General features: G+C 38.7%; 1 protein-coding gene across 1 annotated transcript; it reads right to left on the bottom strand.

The window, feature by feature from the left end:
- Nucleotides 1–497: 497 nt before the first annotated feature.
- NOS2 (nitric oxide synthase 2) lies at nt 498–19,009 on the bottom strand. The gene is made up of 27 exons (XM_048966729.1): nt 18,921–19,009; nt 17,952–18,127; nt 17,526–17,604; nt 16,855–16,977; nt 16,618–16,766; nt 14,413–14,575; nt 13,940–14,031; nt 13,392–13,533; nt 12,926–13,065; nt 12,147–12,321; nt 11,666–11,767; nt 10,843–11,037; nt 10,380–10,462; nt 9,920–10,064; nt 9,564–9,668; nt 9,055–9,104; nt 8,786–8,960; nt 8,149–8,281; nt 7,656–7,734; nt 6,593–6,771; nt 5,793–5,956; nt 4,784–4,994; nt 4,352–4,439; nt 3,628–3,749; nt 2,856–3,004; nt 1,976–2,170; nt 498–1,423 (listed from the first exon to the last, which is right to left on the bottom strand). Exons 2-27 carry the CDS (start codon nt 18,056–18,058, stop codon nt 1,358–1,360), a joined length of 3,411 nt encoding a protein of 1,136 aa, XP_048822686.1. The 5' UTR covers nt 18,059–18,127; nt 18,921–19,009; the 3' UTR covers nt 498–1,357.
- Between the last annotated feature and the right edge of the window lie 323 nt (nt 19,010–19,332).

Here is a 19,332-nt window from a genome sequence, read left to right as displayed (position 1 = left end):
CCAATTGCTGTTTTGCATTCTTTAGTTCACAATCCAGAAGGCAAGATTCACACCTCTCCAGAAGTAACAAGACCATATAACTCATCTTAGGCAGGCTGTGTAATTCACAGAGATGGGCTCTTTGCTTAAGGAGGGAGTGCGGGTTGGAGAACACCTCACATCAGCCCTTGGAAGCAGAGAAACTGCTTCTGATGAGTTCTTTGTGACACCAAGCAAAGCATCATTAGAAATAGCAATAATCACACGCAGATGGAAGTTGACTCACCCAACTGGTTAAGAGGGTCTTCTGGCTATAAAACACACCTCCTCAAGAAGCAGCCTCCACCCAGGAAACATTCTCCCATCGAAGGCTTGCTCTAAATGAACCCAAGGGGAGGCAGACCCCTGCTGGTCAGGTGGGAAGCTCAGAAAATTGCTTGCACCTGGCTTCCTGGCCACCATCCCTGCCCCCCCCCTTCACCAGGTCCTCTATCATCAGCTCAGGCTGTGTTCTAGCACTTCCCCTACATTTACCTACCAACCTGCACTTTTTTAGGCTGAAGATAATAGGACACAGAAGTACATTTAAACTACACCAATCGGTTTGTCTTAATAATAAAGGTATCTTTTATTACAAACAAATCAAGTAAAGTCAGAGCATAGAAATCAGATGGACAAAGTGCTTTTGAATTTTCTGAACCTCATTACTATAGGCTCTGTAACAACAAAAATTCAGGTTGGTGTACCTGAACTACATGGAGCAGAAATCAAACTGCTACCTCCTCACATGTATGCATTTGAAGTGTAAGTGTAAACAGCAGGTATTTCCACTCATAAGCCGTTGTATTTTATCACATCTGCAAGAGTTCCTTCATATACAACAAATCTCTGGACATTTCCAAGTGCCACAACTTTGAAGATAATATGCACAGTAAAACAATAATATAAATAAATTCAAACAGATAAATAGTCCATTTAAAAAAAACCAACAAAAAAATCACTTCCTGCAATAGCAAAAAACTAAAAAAATGTCACTAATAGCAAAAAAACCTCTAAATTTTCCTGGTGACCAGGTTTTATATGTTTTGTATTTGCAAAAGATGACAGACCTATACTGACCTAGATAGAATTAAAAAAATAATTGGCATCTTCAATATTAATCTATTAAAAGAAGTCTGAGAACAACAAAAGATAAATTTTATATTTTTCTTACTTAAGGCTAAAGCTTAGAAGTCAAATCCTACCATCAGATGTGCAGCATTTAGCAGGAATAAAGAAGAGGATTTGATCCCTAGATTTTTGAAAACAGCAACAACAAATGTGCAAATATCACGTACAGACTGTCGGTCCATGCCTGGACTGATGGGTTGCAAATCTCTTATGTTCTTTTGACTTCATGTGGGAGCACAGCCCCAAATATATCTTCATGGTATCGCTTTTGGCTCTGAAGAAGAAAACAAACAAAAACCAAGAGATGAATCTTTTTGTGACATTTAAGTAGCATTCATACAACTAATTCTGTGATGGTGGACTTTCTTGCTGCCAATAAAGGAACCAAATTGCAGACACACAATCTCCAGACAAGTTCTGCTGACAGAACTGTCCCACAAAGCCAGTCATACTCAGACACTGTGCCTTCAGTGACTGCCCCATTACTTTATGAAAGTCACACTCCTATTTTGGTACAAAAAAGTGTCAAACTTTTGATGCTCTGGAGACATCACAAAGCTAATGGCCAGGATCAAAAGAGGGATGCTGGGCAAAATGTAGTATGTAAGAGAGGAGCATGACATGACATTCATACACCTAACCAAACAGCAACCATGCATTTTAGACAGCGGTGAGCAGACTAAGCTGATCAGCTTAGCACTTAAGCACTTTTCTTTAGCATGCTGCTGAAAAGAAACTAATTGCCTGCAAGATCTGGACTGTGACTCTGAAACCTGTGTTGGAGCACTGTCTGAATGGAAAGAATGCCTTCTACATCACAGAATACCTTTAGCTGGAAGAAATACTCTTCTGCCTGCTTCTCTGTGTGGTCCAGATTTTTTACAAGCATCCTCTTCAAAGTCTGAGCGACATCTCTGGCCATGCGTACATCTCCACAGACATACAGATGCCCTTCCTCTTTATGCAAGATATTACATACTTTGGTTTCCAACTCATTTTGAAGAATATCTTGAACATAGACCTTAGAAACAGAAAAAATATCATTAGAAAAGTTCTCTTTAATAATACTTTCTAAATTTAGAGTGGGCCTACACAGGAAGATTCGATACATCCTAACTATTCCACATGCTGCAGAACAGCAAAGGAGAGGAAAAATACCTTAAATGCTCTCTCCACAACCCCCAGATTGGAAGGCTGGACTTGTCATTGATTAAATCAGAGTACGTTAAGAGACTTTTATTTAGAGCCAATTACCACTGCCAAAGATTCCTGACTTGCTAGAGAGGCAAGACAGCTAAAAAGGGTACTGAAATGGTGACAAATGATGGAGCCAACTCATTTCCAACTCACAGGCTAATCTTATCCTGCAAAACGTAAGGTTTCCAAAAGTGCTCCAGTTTCTAATTTCAAAGGACATTTTGCACTCAAAGGTTTAATTGTATGTCTACTACACCTATCAATAAGGCAGTGAGGATTTAAAATACATATGTACATATATGCTACTCATTCAGAAGTGAACAGTGAGAGGCTCCTTTGCTTTGGAGGAATGGGGCCTTTTGTCACTTGTTCACAATGCACTGACACTAACAGTTTTGTTTTGCTTTGTTCTGTTTTTCAATAAAATTGTTAAAGAGAGCCCAAACATTAACTTGAGGGACTCTTCCTAAAGGGGCCAGCTCTTAAAGAACAAAAAGAACCAGCCTTACTTTAGGTTGACCAGGTTGCCTGGAGTAAGCTGTAAAAACTTCTTTCAGAACTCCTTTCCTCTTCATTTCTTCAACTTCTTCTTTGTAGATATGATCCATATCTGGCTGCCGGCAGCCAAACAGTAATATCATGTCACCAGCTTTGATCCCTGAAACCAATATCAGAGTTATTTTGGATTGCCTAGTAAGGCCTATTATCTCATACCACCGTCCCCAGAGAAAACCCTGCCACATCAACTTAGTTGGGCAATGTAACCACTGTTTCTAATTAGTCTTTCTTGCTAAAACTCTGAGGAGCATGTGTGCATGAGTGACAGCTCCTGATTTTAAGTCTGCATTAGGACTGAATCTGCCTGATACTTCAAAGTACTATGTGGAATCACCTGTTGAAGCACATTTCCCAAGCAGGATGATAGAGACAGGCCACAGCATTTCCTCTCTGCATTGTGGCCCCTTTGTGAGAGCTGAGCAGATGCAGAACATGTAGTACTTATACACATAGGCTACTCCCTGTGGGTGACCAAATACCTCAAGACCACCAGAATGGTCTTATGTGGGATGGAATTATTGGCTAACGTTTAATGCTTGATTCAGCCTTGTGATGACAAATCTCTACACTGGTAGTTACTTAGCTAAAGTTTAGAAGTGTCCCCACCAGTTCTGTAGTTCTCCAAACAAAACCTCCACCTGAACAGATTTTCTTTGGAGGACTATGGATGTCTTCTGGCTGGATGAGTTTTGGCCTCCCCCAAGTGGCAGTCCCTGTAAGTACCTTTCTTTTCCAAGTCATAGAGACGCTGCTGCCAGAAACTTCTGAATGGAGCAATTCCTGTTCCTGGGCCAATAAGAATGCACGGCTTGGCTGGCTCCTTTGGGAGCTGGAATCCATCAGCACTAACATGCAAAAATATGTTAATTAGGTAAAGTAAAACTCAGAATAAAAGTATTCCTAGAAAGCTGACAGAATGATACTTAGTGATCATCTCTGCTGCTTTGAATCTTCTCTTATTATGCTTTGTATGAGAGGATAAATGTATCTTGAAGGACTGAAGAATCAGATTCTCTAGTTTTTTTACAAAATAAACATTGATAAGTGCCCAGTGATTTAGGAGAGTAACCATCAGTGATTTTGTAGAAACAATTGGCTTCAGCCCTCACCTGAGGTCACAAGGTATGGCTGAAATACATGTTAGAAAACAGTACACGATCACCTCTACCCTTTGCCTCTTCCTTCTCCCCAACCCATCTGCACCACAGGACATATGGTAACACTTGGGAGTAACTAAGAAAACGTGTCTGAATGGACTTCTAAAAGCACTGAACAATTTCCTTCATTAGAATCCAATAAAATTTCCATTAGTTTCCTGAAAATTTCATGGGAATTAACTTCAGGAGGCATCTAGGGAAAGAAGCTTCACAGAATTATACAGCAAGTATTTGCCTAACCATTCTTACTCCATGATGTTCCTTGGCTTCTTCCTATGGCATACACTCACCTGCGCACAAAGCAAGGGACTGTTTCATTGAGAGCTATTTTGTTCAGCCACGTGCTGCAGACTCCATGGTGCAATGGCCCTTGTCCATCTAATCAGAGGAAAGGAAAATTATTTGTAAGCATTCAAAAGCTGTTTGTTTTTTAAAAAACAGTTTCTATTTAACATTATGCTTATAAACAAGAATATAAATGATCTAGTAATCATTTATAAAACAAGGACATACCAATGATGCACTATTTTAACAAATCCTGATACAGCATGAGTATCTGTACTGCTGTGTACTATTCTGCACGTATCACAACACAAACTTTCTGTTACAGATATGTTACAGATATGTTTCATGTCATTTAGCATACACAGATTTTTCTGAACCACAACACAGACTAAATACCATTTAATTGAGACAGAAATTTAAAAAACACAATTCATTACCTCTTGTCCTGTAGTTTACCACAGCAACTGTCAGATGAATCTCTCTGGGTGTCATGTCACAGGAGGAACTGACAGAGTAGTATCTGGGTTTCAGAAGTGGCAGCTGAGTCAGTAAGAAAGCTGTTGAGACTTCAGCAGAAGGAAACTCTTCCAGGACCTCCAGGATGTTCGGGCTGTTGTAAAACTTCCATTTATTGTATTCTTCTGTGCTCTAAAAGCCAAAAGCCACTATTACAATGTTACCAGGCCCCATGCTGAGTTCAGGAGAGCAAGGATGTTTGAAAAGTAACTTTTAAAATAAGATTCCTATTTTATATTCAATTAAATATGAAATAAACTGCAAATCAGCAGAGAATTCTCAAAACCATCCCTAGACTAATACTTGGGTTTCCTGAAAACATTGTTTGATTTTTGGAAACAGAAATATCCACTGTAATTTTTCTCACATAAACGTTCTCTCAGAGAGGATATAGAAACCAAAGTAGAAGCTGCTTTTCAGCCCCCTGGCTATGGGATATCTAGAAAACTGTGTAGGCTCAGGTCCGGTTGAGCCCTTACTGAGTGCTTGCTGATCCCAGCAGAACAAAGCAGTTACCACACCTATGAGTCTTTGGTTACTTGAAGTGACATTGCTTCTACTTTATTGGTATCAAATTCTGTGAAAAAATAAAAATACCTAGCAGCTCCTCTGCAATCTCTGAGATTTTTTAATGGTGTCTCATCAGAAACCACCAGGGCAGGCAAGAGAATCAGGCAGGCAAAATAACCCACCCACAACCATACAGGAAATACCAGACCTGAAGAAAACTCTTGATTCCCACACAGGTTAAGCCATAAGATCACTCCTTCTTTCTCTCACCACGGTTGGTTTAACACACTCACAGCATATGTAACAGAGGAATGGAAATCAAACACCATCACTACAAGCATTTCTAAAGCTTCTGCTTTTGAAAGGTACCAAAAGATCCATTATGGAGCACGTTTAGTGTAACTTCAGCCTAATACTTACATGACATAAAACTTCCAGTCTCTGTTTGTCTCCTTCCTCTCTTACCAGCTGGGAGAGTTTTTTTAGAAGTTGTTGGGAGGGTGAAGTAGTGATATCAAGTAAATATGTCAAAGCCTGGGAGAGAGTGCAAGCTGGAATCTTTTTCTGGCTAGCCCAATAGCCACCTGGAAATAAGGGAAGTAGAAGATCATGTGGCAATTCCCAAGGCATTTAACAACTGCAGTGCTATGCAAAACTCAGTGTCTTTTAAAATATGACTTCTGATTAGGTTGCATACAGATCTGGACCACAGGTTAATGTGAGCTTTCAAGCTTTTTGTGAGTAGAGAATCTGATGCAGAGAACCACTCTCTAATAAAGCACTATGTTTTAAGCAAAAAGTATGATGGAAATCATCTTTCTGTGTGTTAAGAGTCCCATGATTTCACAGACTGCAGCTACTAAGATGTGGAAAAAAAAGGTCATGACATGTAAATCCATGTTAAGGATACACACATTGATATGTACCAATGACAAGGAAACTGTAGACTAATTTCACTGCAGTCAATAACCAATTTAGGAACTGAATCACAAATAGTGTCAGCCCAAAATATCGGACAATGCTGGTGAAGTTACCATGAACTGCCTTAGGACATAAAAACAGAATCTAGAATTAGAGGAATACCTAAAAGCATCAGCAAAATCCTAGTGAAACTTAAAAGGAGGATAATATAATCAAATTCAGCCTATAAAAATTCTCATGAATTTTAGGAAAACCCATCAAATATCCTCTGTTATCAAATGTGAAGGGAACCAACTTACCTTCAGTACAGGTTTCAAGTCTGATAGTCTGATCAGCTGGAGGGGCATCCTTAACACGTGCAATGAGGCTGTGGACTAATTCTGGCTGGTTGCCTGGGAAAATCCCAATATGTTCTCCAGGCAGGTAGTGCACTTCCTGATTAGACTCACAGGAAAGCTTAACTAGAATGGTAACACGACTAGATATAGAAAAAAAGAGATCATTTAGATCATGATTACGTTGACAGGAATTCCCTTAAATTACATAGAAAAGACATAAATGTGAAGTGACAGTTGGCAAGGGCTTACTGTTCATTATCAAATCATCAGATCAGCTTAGTAATTCATGGAGACTTAAGCAAAAACAGTATAGACATGTGAAGGACTTCTATGAAAACAAATAAGATGCTGAAGTGCTGCCTGATCTGTCCAGTATGCCTGCAGTCAGCCAATGGCAGGAAGTGCAGCTCTACTGAAGACTGAATAGCTCACACATTACAGCAGCTCAGAGCACATCCTGTAAGATGACTGCATTTAGAACAGGGATGAGAGAGACTTCCTGGAGGATGTTGAAGAGGCATTCATGGATGCTATTTCTAAGACAGATGCCAGTGCACTTATTGTCCTTTTGTATTTTTATGTTGTCTTATCTCAGTTTGCTTTTAGTACAGCTTCTTGTACTGTATCTCTTTCCACTCTCAACTGTTTTTTTCCCTCTATTAAGGGGCAATTTGGTTTTTCCTAAATGAAGTAAATATTTGTCAGGCACGTAGCAGATCAAGCAAAGGAGAGGGACCTTACACTGTCCTTCCACATTTAGTAGATATCAGAGGGCCATATTCATCAGGTTATTTAGTCCCCTCTGCTGCCAGAGACTTCACTGGGAAATCAGCTACTATCTACACAGAAGCGAAGTCCCTTACTATTGTCGTGGTCTGGTGATCATTATTTATTTCTACTAAGGATGGTACAAAATTTGAGTACATTTCTCAGTAACACAGGGAAGAGATGTTTATAACAAAACATTTTAATTGTTTAAGATTTTAATAAAATGTACAATATTCAAAGAAATGAGGACTCATACCTGGATTTGAAACTCTGAAGATTCTGTCTGAATTTCAGCTTCATGGGAATTATATCCTTTCCATGAATGTCTGCCAGGGCTGTTGAGAAAAGAGGACATGACTAATGAAAAATTGTGTCACTAGGTTTGTTTAATAAATCTTCCAAGAACTCAGAGAAAAGAACTGAACCACCTGCTCTAAAACACCATATACTTCTCATCAGCCACATGTCCTCTATGCACAGCTTCTCTGACTAAAAGTATCTCAACTCTAATTCTTCTGGGATTGTCAAAATGTATACCAGATCTGGTATTCTGATGTTTTTGTGCTGGAAGATGTAATGACTTATTCACTGTAAAATGATATCTTTTTTTCTTTGACCACTGTTTCATTACAGGAATTCTACCATCCAGCTATAGTATGACTGTTACCAACATCAGACAACCTTTCCAATTCTGACACAAAGTAAATGAAGTAAAATTGATAGAGGAAGCAGAAAGTCAGAACAAATACCTTTAGTCAAGTCCATGGTTTGAGAGTCATGTACTATCCTATATTTCTTAGGATTCCAGCTGTCATCTGATGTGTATATCTCAGGTAACTGAATACTGGCTTTCCCACGGATATCAAAAATGTCACAGGCAGTCTAGAAAAAAGTAGTAATTATGACTATTCATGGAAAATAAATATTCTTAATGTTGTCATATGTTTGTTGTTCATTTGCTGGTGCTATGTTTATGGGGAGATTTCAGTTTCACTGACTGTTGTTATTTATTGAATTTGTTGAATTCAGTAATGCTATAGGATTTCAGCAAGTTTCCACTTCTACATCAATCTTGTAAAAAAAAAAAAAAAAAAAGATCTACTTAGCAAAATTTAGAGGTCTGATGCTACTGCCCTTACTTTACTGGGCATCTCATTATGCAAAAGTTTTTGGGGAACTATGTGAGTACTAACAAATTACAGAAAAAGGATCTCATTTCCCCTTCAATTTAGATAACCAGCAGATGAAAGGGAAGTTTAAAATTCAGATAGCAAGCCATCTCTGCTTTCCTTCATTATTCCCTATTTTTCTGGGATGCCAGTAAAGACCAAAATAATTGAAATGAATGAATTAACTAATACATAAGCTAGATATTTATGTAGTCACCTTGAACGCAGTGACTGCCCATGTGCGAAAGGCTTCTTCTTGACCATTGAGTTCATCTCCTTCACCCACTGGAGTGAGCTGCAAAGCCCCCAGTTGGGACAGTTTGTGGTCAATGGCATGAGCAAAGGCACAGAACTCAGGATACATGGTGGACCCCAAGCCAAACACAGCGTATCTGCAGAAGGAGATGCAAATAAGACCACTATGTTATGGTGAATGAAAAACAAAAGAATTAATCTTAAGTAAACAAAATAACAAATTATTTTTACCTAATTTTTTTTCTCAGCAATTTCATGGTGAGCAAGGAGTTCTTTAACGCCTGCATAAAAATTCATAAAACATTTAATGTTAGAAAAATACTCTTTCATTTAAAAGAGAAGTGAGACTCTGATCTACACCTTACTTTCATACATAGAAATGAAAGACTGACTTTGAAACACAGAATACCCTGAGATGAAAGGGATCCAAAAGAATAATCAAATCCAATTCCTGGCTCCACAAAAGTTTACTTAAAAATTAAACCATACATCTGAGAGTGTTGCCTAAACACATCTTGAACTGCAGCTTCTTGGTGCCATGGCCACTTCCCTAAGTAGCCTGCCCCAGTGCCCAATTATACTCATGGTAAAAAACCCTCTCCTATTTCTCAGTCTTAATTTCCCCTGAAGCAGCTTCATGCTGTTCCCTCAGGTCCATGACTGGTTCAGAAAGAACTCTGAGGTGCTCATCTCAGCATTCTCTGAGCTGTGTTGCCATGTGCTTCTGAGGCAAACAGTACCTTTCCATTATTTGGAGAATCTCCATTTCCAAAAGTGCTGGTAACCACTAAAAGAAGAGTTTCTTTTTCCAAGTCACTGATGTTGTACTCATCCATGCACAGAATCTGGAAGATATAAAGCTCATGAGAAACTGCTAGGTGACATAAGAACTTGTGTTAGATCTCTCTGTTGTCAGATGACTGTTGACCAAATTTACAAGGCATTATTCTGTATGAAAGAAGTCAGAATCTAAGGTCTAACTTCCATTTAGCAGAAATACAAAACGCAGGCTTAGAGAATGAAAAATCTCGCAGAAGCTGATATAACTAGGCAAACCTCATCTTCCGTTTAGTTTAAGTGACCTGTATTTCCTCACCTTAGTGTTGAAGGCACAGCTGAACAAACTGCACAGATTTCTGGCTAATGTTTCTGATTTCCCAGTCTCTGTTGCATAGATCACAGTCACCTTGGACCTGGCTGCCATTGTTTTTCGCAGGAGCAGTGACGCAAAGAGTACAGCCCTGAGGAAAGAAAGCACATCATGTATCGCTTTGAACATAGCTGTGTAGAAACTCAGGCTGGTGCACAAGCAGTTTCCTAGATAAGGCTCCTTTTGAGCATGGGTATTCCTTGGAAGATTGCTAAGAAGCAATGCAATACAGAAAGCCCCAAATACGAACATTAGATACGAGCATTACCTAAACGTATACATGCAAGTCTATAATTCAAACAAACCAGGTCATCCCTACTGTAATAATAATCAAAAAACGTGTAAGGGAAGCACCAGAAAAATAGAATATTTCAACAAAATCATGATGTTTATTTGAGCAACTTACTTGGCCAAAATGCTCAACTTTATTTCTCTTCTCTTTGGCCGACGGGTCTCATCATGCCAGATGTGGGTTTTCCATGCATCCACCTTCAATTAAAAAAAAAACCTGCGTTTCAGATAAGAAATGCGAAACAACAAATACACAATTTGTGCACAGGTGAAAGGGACAGATTTGACAGTATCTACATCTATGATTTGCTGCCTGTACAAACACTGACCATCTCTACAGCACTAAATTGCATTATATTTATAGCCTAGGAATTCAACAGAACTAAAATTATCTCGCGCAGTAAAAGAGAAATTGCTTGCTCCTTTATGAATTTATCCAGCAAACTTTGATTTGTATGCACCGAGACTAAGAGCAGTGTGACTAATAGGAGCTTTTCATTCAGACTCTTCTGTATCTCACATTATCATCTGCACTGCTGAAGTTGTCTGCTAGAATCTTTATTTTTTTTGACATGTACCTGGTAGTAAAAGAAGGGAGTGAGGACGTAGTTCAACATCTCCTGGTGGAACACAGGAGTTATGCTCCCCGACATAGGAGGCACAATCCACACCCAGTCAGCTGGGCAGCCTCCTCGCACACGGTACTCATTCTGCATGTATTTCATGAAGGACTCAGCAGCTGAGTGATGATCCATGATAGTAACATTTTGTTGCTAGAATAATTGCAAAAAGAGAAATATATATTTAAAAGTCCATTCCATAGTTAAAGTAATCCTTTTGCTTGCTTAATATTCCAAGGAATTTATACAGTGTTGGGAAATATTTATTACTAACAACTATAAAATGAAGATACGGGTGGACCTTTGACTAAGAATTTTATTAAGTCATTTTTTAATTTATTTTTAACATCAGCATTTTACCTTTCCAGCATTGAGAATGCATGCTGAAAAGCCTATGTTTCATTTTTACCCACCTTTCATAATGTCATGATACCTTAAAAAGACTGTAATTGTGAATGAAATACATGAATTCCATGGCTTTATGTAGATATTGGCACTTAGACATCTGGGCTAATAAGATGAACAATCTTGCCTTTAGCTTCCTTTTTGTTTTTTTCTCCCTTTCCCCTCTATCCGAGTTTTTTTCTGGTAACAACAGGGCATTTACATTCCCCTGCTTTCCCAGACATAGACAGATAATAAGTACATTGGAATTATATTTGTAACCTCCTGTACATTGAGTGTTGGCACTGGCACTATCTTTGTATAAAGCTGTTGTTGTAAGTGAAATGAAAAAACAGAGTATTCAAAGTGTTTCCAGATACCAGACTCACTGACTTACCTGGAAGCTATGAAGCACAGCCACATTTATCTCTACAACAGCTCGGTCCTTCCACAGTGATGCAAGTTTGTTGGTTTCCAGTCCCATTCTTCTTCCAACCTCCTATAATTGGAAAAGAGAGAGAAAAGGGAAAAGCAAATTTACTATGCTCTGTATACACGTCATGATTTCTCCACCTCATCACATTAACATGCAGATAAAAATATTCGAGAAAGGTCAACCTTATGCTGGAGAAAGTGAGAGCCGCACAGACTTGGTATCAGAGGTATCATGTGACCTCTATTCTGGCTTGGAGAAGGAAGAGGGGCTCTGCTGGACCAAACGATTAGGGAACGACAGCATCTGGTTCTAAGTCATTATTATTAATTTGCAGAGGGAAGGAGCCCAAGACATGCAACTAACATCCAGGACTCCATTGCCTTGTCAGCAGCAGACTGGAACTAATAACAAGTCCATTCTCTCCCCCACTTCAGGAGATTACCTTCAGGATGTTGTACCGCTGTACATCACAGAAGTCTCGCACTCCAATCTCTGTTCCCATGTACCAGCCATTGAAAGGACATGCAGTGAATTCCAGGCCTCCCACCTCAAGGAGCATGTTGGCAACCGCAGGCAGAGCATACCACTTCAGATCCAACTCCTTAAACCACTCATACCTGTTAAATAAACACTTAATCTGTTACTTCATGTATTCCTCCCTTAGGCAACAACCAGAAAAGCCCAGGAAGTGAAAGATCACTGTCTCTAGGGAGACCAACCCATGAAGCAATCTGCGAAAGCTTGTAGCAAAGTTTTCACATACAAAGTGGTAACTGGGAATGGCCTGCTAAGGAAACTGAGGAACAGTATGACAGAGTTCTGTGATCTGCAGCCTGCTTCCAAAGCAAAGATGAAGCAAGAAATAAAGAAAAAAAAAAAAAGGCAATAAGCATTTTGTTGCAAGTGCAACCATATTTTACATGTATTCCACTGGCATTAGAAGCTGTGTTGTTTTTGTGTGTCTTTTGTTTTTTGTTTGTTTTTTAATTCTGAATTTGATTGAAATGCAGAATATTAAAAAAAAATCCAACAGAACTACCACAGACTTTGTTAATTTAAATCTCATTTTACTGTTCTAACAGGCATTTTGTCTTTCAGGACAATTTACTGTAATTTCATCCTAACAAAGAACTCAGAAAATGACTGCCACAATCACAGGATAAGCACCTGCCAGGGTGAGGCAGAGGCAAAAATGCAATTAGCTACACCTGGTGTGCTTACTTTGGATGCTCCATTGGCACTTCAAGGATAATCTCTGGCGGGTATTCAAATATTTCTGGATCTTGGCCGTTTGCTTGGAGAACGAGTGGAACTATATCAAAGCGGCCATACTTCGGCTTCCACCCAAGCTCAATGCACAACTGTAAGTAAAGAAAGTGAATTTCTTTTCTGAAGTCCTCCCTCCTGTTAACCCTCTAAGGTAAATTCTCAGTGCTAAAGGTTGTCTTCCCACTCAAACAAGACCAAGATTTAAGAGGAGTTTTAGCTCTGTTCTGAGATGGAGGGGAGTATTTCACTGCACAGTAACAAACTGTTGCTTCAGCCTGCACCTAGAATCTGTGGGGCAGGAAATACATAGCTCCCTCCCAGATGGCATAAAAAAAAAAAAAAACCAAGAAAAATAAATGAAACACGGGTGAGTTAATCAAGATGGAAAACAGTTACAATTCTGTATTTGGAACTATACCTTTGTGAACTCCACACTTGCAGGGTCTCCTATGACAGACCCATCTGGCATCTGATATCCAGCGTATCGGATGAACTGGCTGTTCCAAACACGGAAATCATGTTTCCCATCAGTCCTCTGAGGGAAGATAGTGATGGCTGATCTGCTCAGAGAAATGATCCAACCCAATTACATCACAGCAGCACATCAAACACATTCTGATTATTAAGATACAAATTGTTACTGGCAGCAATTATTTTATATTTCTAAAATAAACATCATTAAGAATAAAATCATTCATTCTTTCCACTCATCTCCCCGAATCTTCAAATCATTTATTTCCCCAGGAATTGTGAAGGATTTTTGCAACATTAGCCACAAATGTTAAAAACTTTCAAAATGGTTGATGGTACACGTGAGAGGAACACGTAAGTATCAGAAGAATTAAGAGCACAGACAAGTTGTCAAAATATTTAGATAGATCACATCAGGTCTATTGCGGAGTTCTGAAACCAGACCTAGATGGAATTTTTGTTATTTAAAATTCAAATGAAATAAAAGAGATCTACCTTATATTCCCATTGTTTGTGGCAAACTGAATATGGCGACAGATACATTCAAACATTTCCTTGGCTGTTTTACAATCACGTGCATCAAATACCTGTATGTTTCCCCCAGAAAGATAAAGAAAAAATTAATTTGAAAGAATAATACAAGCATGTTATTTTTCTAACACAGCTAAGGATAGGAAATCAGTATTTCTCAATTCACTTCTAGGAAGGGTTTATTTTTACCTTTCTTTTATTTTCACATGTTACAACTCTCCAAGCCCAAGAGATGGACCTCCTTCCATAACTTGATTGGTTCTTAACTGTAACCAATCCTATATAAGTTTTCCTTCTACTACAGAGCAGAGAAGTACAAGAAAATATTGATTTTATGATATGGACAGGAAAGACAGTCCTCAATTGAAGCAATTGACACATTTTACCGATGTGCAGCAGACAGCTATTCAGCCATAATTGTTAGAGTCATAAGCTACCTGTAGATTGGACCACTGAATCCTCCCAATACACCTTGGGGCATTCCTCCAGGCCTGTTTGGCAGCAAAGATCAGTTCATCCTTTGTCAGATGGTAGGTTCCTGTTGTTTCTATCTCTTTGGTCACTGTTTCTAGTCGGGCCAGGTGCTCTTCTATTTTTAACCTGTTAAACAGGAAAACAGTCATGAAAAAAAACAATGAAAATTTCATTACTTACAACTGATCTAAATTGCAGATGCCTCTTTTGTTCTGGGTCAAGAAGAGCTCAGACACTGCAAAAAACATCAAGTTTTGGATGTTTCAGATGTTTTTTGCAGTGGCAAAGCATCTTTTTGCAAGAGACCTTCATCTGCATTGGTGATTTTATGTACTAGTATGCAGGTAGAGCCCATTTCCAAGGAAGGGGTTGGTATCTATACTGCTTCAGATAGTGCAAGTTTGATATACACTGAGAAATCCGTCCTTCTCAAGTATCCTCACTATCTGGGTGTGAAATGGGTCAACGTATTTTCTCATTTATGAAAGCATTCATTACCTCAAAAGATGAGCAATCCCACCACGTTCCAGGCATGAGAAGTCACCATCATCTGCTCCCAAATCCTCTCTATTGCACTACACTGTCCCCAAACTACAACTATTATCTATTGCAATAGCAGGGGATCTGAAATTTTTTATCCAAAGCAGTGGATGTTCCTGGTAAAGGGATGAGTTAAATACACAGGATTCTAACTGAGGTCTGATCAACTGACTTCTTTGTGGCTTCTGAATTTAGGAATTGGCCTTACTGAGTACAAATGACAGCTTACTAGCCTCATGAACAAACTACCATAATAGAAACTGAACTAGTAACACTGCCCTTTCACCATCCAATGCAAATATCCATTGATGACAAGTTTTTCTGTGCAAATTTTCAGTTTAAATTTGGATTTTCCAGACTAGTTTGGTAAAAATGTCAAACGCAATCAAACAGAACTTAGAAAATAAACCAGCTTCAGCCCGACATGGGAATAACTGACTGTTCCCTCAAAGTTCAATTACTTTCACAGGGCCAGAAGTCTTCTGAGCAAAGTAAAGCTCTGACACAAAAAAAAAGGAAGTGCTGAGCAATTATTTTGTTAAGGAAACCAACTCTAATTTTTTTTTAGTTTGATAATAGAAAAATGAAGTCAAAACATTAGCAAATATTTATCACAGCACAGACAAAAATTGTTTTGTTGGTCTACAGACAGAATGAAAATAGCCTGCACTGTCTGAGAGTTTTCACATTTTCAGCAGGATGAAAGATCAAGGGCAAGCACATAAGACGGTGCAAATCAATCTGATCAAATACCACAGGCACAGAGACATGCAAATGTAATACTCTGGCAAGTAACCATAGTCTGTATGTAAAACAGGAATTTTCTGAGAGATTCTGTTGGAATAAAGCTTTGTAGAAGAGTTCAAAGTCTCTAAAGAAGAAGGCATTATGTGGCTGAGTCCCTTTGAAATCCCAATAATATTTTATAGTGAAATATGCAAATGGTGAACTGTCACTGAAAGCTTGTCACTTGAAAACTTTGTCACTGCAAATTCTTGGACCTCAGGCAGCTCTTCCAGCTTTTCCTGCCACAAGATCTCTCTGCACCATCTCTATTTTTGTAAAAACACATAATCCTGAAGCTAAAGCATTGCTCTCAGCATGCTCAGTAATCTTATGTTGATGATAACACAGAGCAAGGTTGAGAAGCTCTGTGGCATCAATCGTCCTTCCATACTTTGGCCAAAGCCTTGAAAACATACAATAAAAGAACACAGAGAAAAGATGCTTGGAACAGCACAAACTGCAAGCATTACCCACATGTCTAAGACTAATCTGAGTAGGGGACAATCCCATTAACATCCAATGTTAAGAAAACAGAAAGTCACGTTCTGGAAGAGCCCTGAAGAAGCTGCTTATTCTAGTATACTATAATGCAACACACTCTGAAGGGATGGGGCTGAGAAATGCACTGAAAGAGTCCACGGTAGTAATCTCTAGACCTAGGATTGCAGAAGCAGAATATGAAATGCAGTAATGATTCTGTTCACATTTTTAATAATCACCTCTTTTTTGGAAGCATGCTACATAACTGCCAATACCTCTGAAGAAATTAAGCAGCCTAGTCCCACACACAGGTAGGAAGGCAGAGGATTTTTATTCCACAAATGAAGATACAGTTAGCTTACTCTTTAAATGAACTGTAGTACTGCTTGACAAAGTCTATTGCCTGAGGTAGAAGCTCTGCTGGAGGAACCGGCCCATCTCTAGTGCCTCTCACCAGGCTCTTTGGGGTCATGAGTGCTCCTTGGCAAGCTTTGGTCCGACAATTGATAACCTGAAAAATAATAATATTTTACAAAGCAATGTCACAATACAGATCTTCAGAAAGTTCAGAAAAATTACTGCTTAGGTTTCTGTCTTACCTCCTTTGCTGTCAGGTGTAATGTGTCAAGAAGGCTGGATCCATTTTCCAAGTTCCTTACTTTTACACGTCTAGGACATGTTGATATTTGGTTTGAAGCTTTGATACCATTTTGTGGGGGTTTCTGGCCATAGAAAAGATAAAAATACACACTATCTTCACACCTATTAAATATCATAATGCTTCAATTTTATTTATATGTTACTATTGAACACTACAACTTAAAGGCAAAGACTGACGTGATCTTCTCCAACAGGACTATTTATTCATTTGAGTATTAAACTATTGACCTGATCTACAGCTTGATATGAAACAGCCAAAAGTGTTTTTGTACTAACCAAACAGTATTTGCCACTACAAACAGCTTTGTAATTTTAAAGTCATAGTTTTGGAAAAAAAAAAAAAAAAAAAGCAAATCAGACAAAATTAGAGAAAGGACAAAGCTTGGGTTTCAAAGGAATAAAGGAATTTGGCAGTCCAGTCCTACTGACTTAGCAAAGCACCTTTTCATTCAGAAAAGAGTTTTCATCCAAAGATCTCACATCATCCCTAACCTCATGTCACCACAGTTACTCCTTGCATGAGAACTCTGAAAGTTCTGAGCAGCAAGCACAATCTGTGTGAACTGTCAGTATCAGTGAAACTAGAAACAGACCCCGCTCCATCACTGACCTCTGCTGAAGTGATTATAGGTGACATCTCTATCTGCTTCTTGCTTATACTGTGTAATTTGGCATCATCTTTCACAAAGCTTTAAAAGACAAAAAGACAATACAATAGAAAGCAATATGCTTAGTTTTTACTTTTAAGTTTTTATAGCAGACAAATGCCTCCACAGTCCCAGCATACATGTAACCATTAGGGCATACCAGATAAATTTAGAACCATGACAGTTAATTACAATGCTTTATTTCCTCAATGACGTATACAAAAGCTTAAATGTACCTCAGTAAACCAATACCACCTTACTAAATCAACACCACCCAATGCCCCCAGGGATAACCGCTCCTTTGTTAAAGTTACTGCAGTGGAAGCACACAACAGTATCTTTCCTTTTCAAACAAAAGCAAAACCACAGAACTGTGACAAAGATCTTACCCATGGAACTTTGTATCTTTCTCCACGTTATTATTGATATCCTTCTCTTCAGAGGACTGATTCTTAATAACACGAGGTTTGAATGCAAACTGCCACGGGCACAGCATTTTGTACACTTTATTTATGCTTTTACTTCACAGCGCTGAAATCTTGTTTTGTGCGATGTGGGAACGCTTCTGAGGAGAGAATAAAACCACAAGGTCAGTTTTTGACTAAGAAGGTAACTCCCTTTAAGAGGATGCAGAAACTCTGCAGATTAGCGAATTTGATCTAATTAACTTTCAGCATTTAAAAAGGAAAAATTACTTGATACTTATAGTAATGAATGAGTAATGATGCTGTGTGCTGTCAAACCACGCAGGAAAATAAAAGAATGTAACTGTCTGTGCAGAAACTGAAAGGTGCTAGAACTAGTCTGTTAACCCAAGTAAAATACACAGGGTGCAATAACCATTTGTGTACTGTTACAAAATAGGAACACATCTAGATCACTATATTGCAATAAAAAATGCTGCAGTGTGCCTGTGTGTTATTACAAATTATATTACTGTGTGTCATTTTAAAGCATGCAAAAATGAAGAGGGAAGAAGAAAAACAAAGAAAAAGAAAGATGAGAAAAAAAAGAAAAAAGAGAAATAAGAAAAAAACCAGAAAAAATAAAGAGAACAGTAAAGAGGGTGAAAGAAAAAGCATGAACCAGAGAAAACAAGAGAGAAAAAAAAGACATTAAAAAGGATGCGCATATTTTCCATTCATTAGCAATTAGTATAATAACTTGCTTGCATTTTATGCTTTCACAACAGAGTTGCTCAAAGAACATTTATGGTATTCCCCATTACACCCACAAACCTTTAAAGTCTGCTGGAAGAGGGATGAAGTTTTCAGAGTAGCAGGATAGCCTGGAAATAAAAGGGGACTGATTCCATTGAGACACAGTGAGACAATTCCAATGAGACACAGCGCCCTTACCGTGTTTTTGTGAGAGATGTTTCCAAACCTGGAGAGGGACTTCTCTGTGCAAGTTGGTTTCTTTCACTCTCTCCTGCTCTGTATCCCTCCTGTGAAGCCAAAGCATTTTATATACCCTAGAGCTATGCATGCAAAACAGCAGATTGAGACTACAAATAGACAGTGGTCAAAGGGGGAATCCCTAAAATTCCCACACTATCTGAGGAGGAAGGGAACGTAGCCGAGGTGCTGCTACTGCATTACGCATTTAATAACCAGTGACAGAGCTGTGACTAATTCTTTGGTCTTCCCTCACATAGTATGCTGCAATTCTGACTCCTACAGTTCTCAGTTGTAGATGCAGGAAGCACTTTTTCACAGAAGTCTGCAGGCAATATTAAAATGGAAGAAATACACCCTGAAGGAGCTCATA

Source organism: Lagopus muta, chromosome 20 (genome assembly GCF_023343835.1).
Source record: "Lagopus muta isolate bLagMut1 chromosome 20, bLagMut1 primary, whole genome shotgun sequence".
Lineage (NCBI taxonomy): Eukaryota > Metazoa > Chordata > Aves > Galliformes > Phasianidae > Lagopus > Lagopus muta.
The sequence above is the reverse complement of the archived record's forward strand: the minus strand, read 5'-3'. Positions and strand labels throughout refer to the sequence as shown.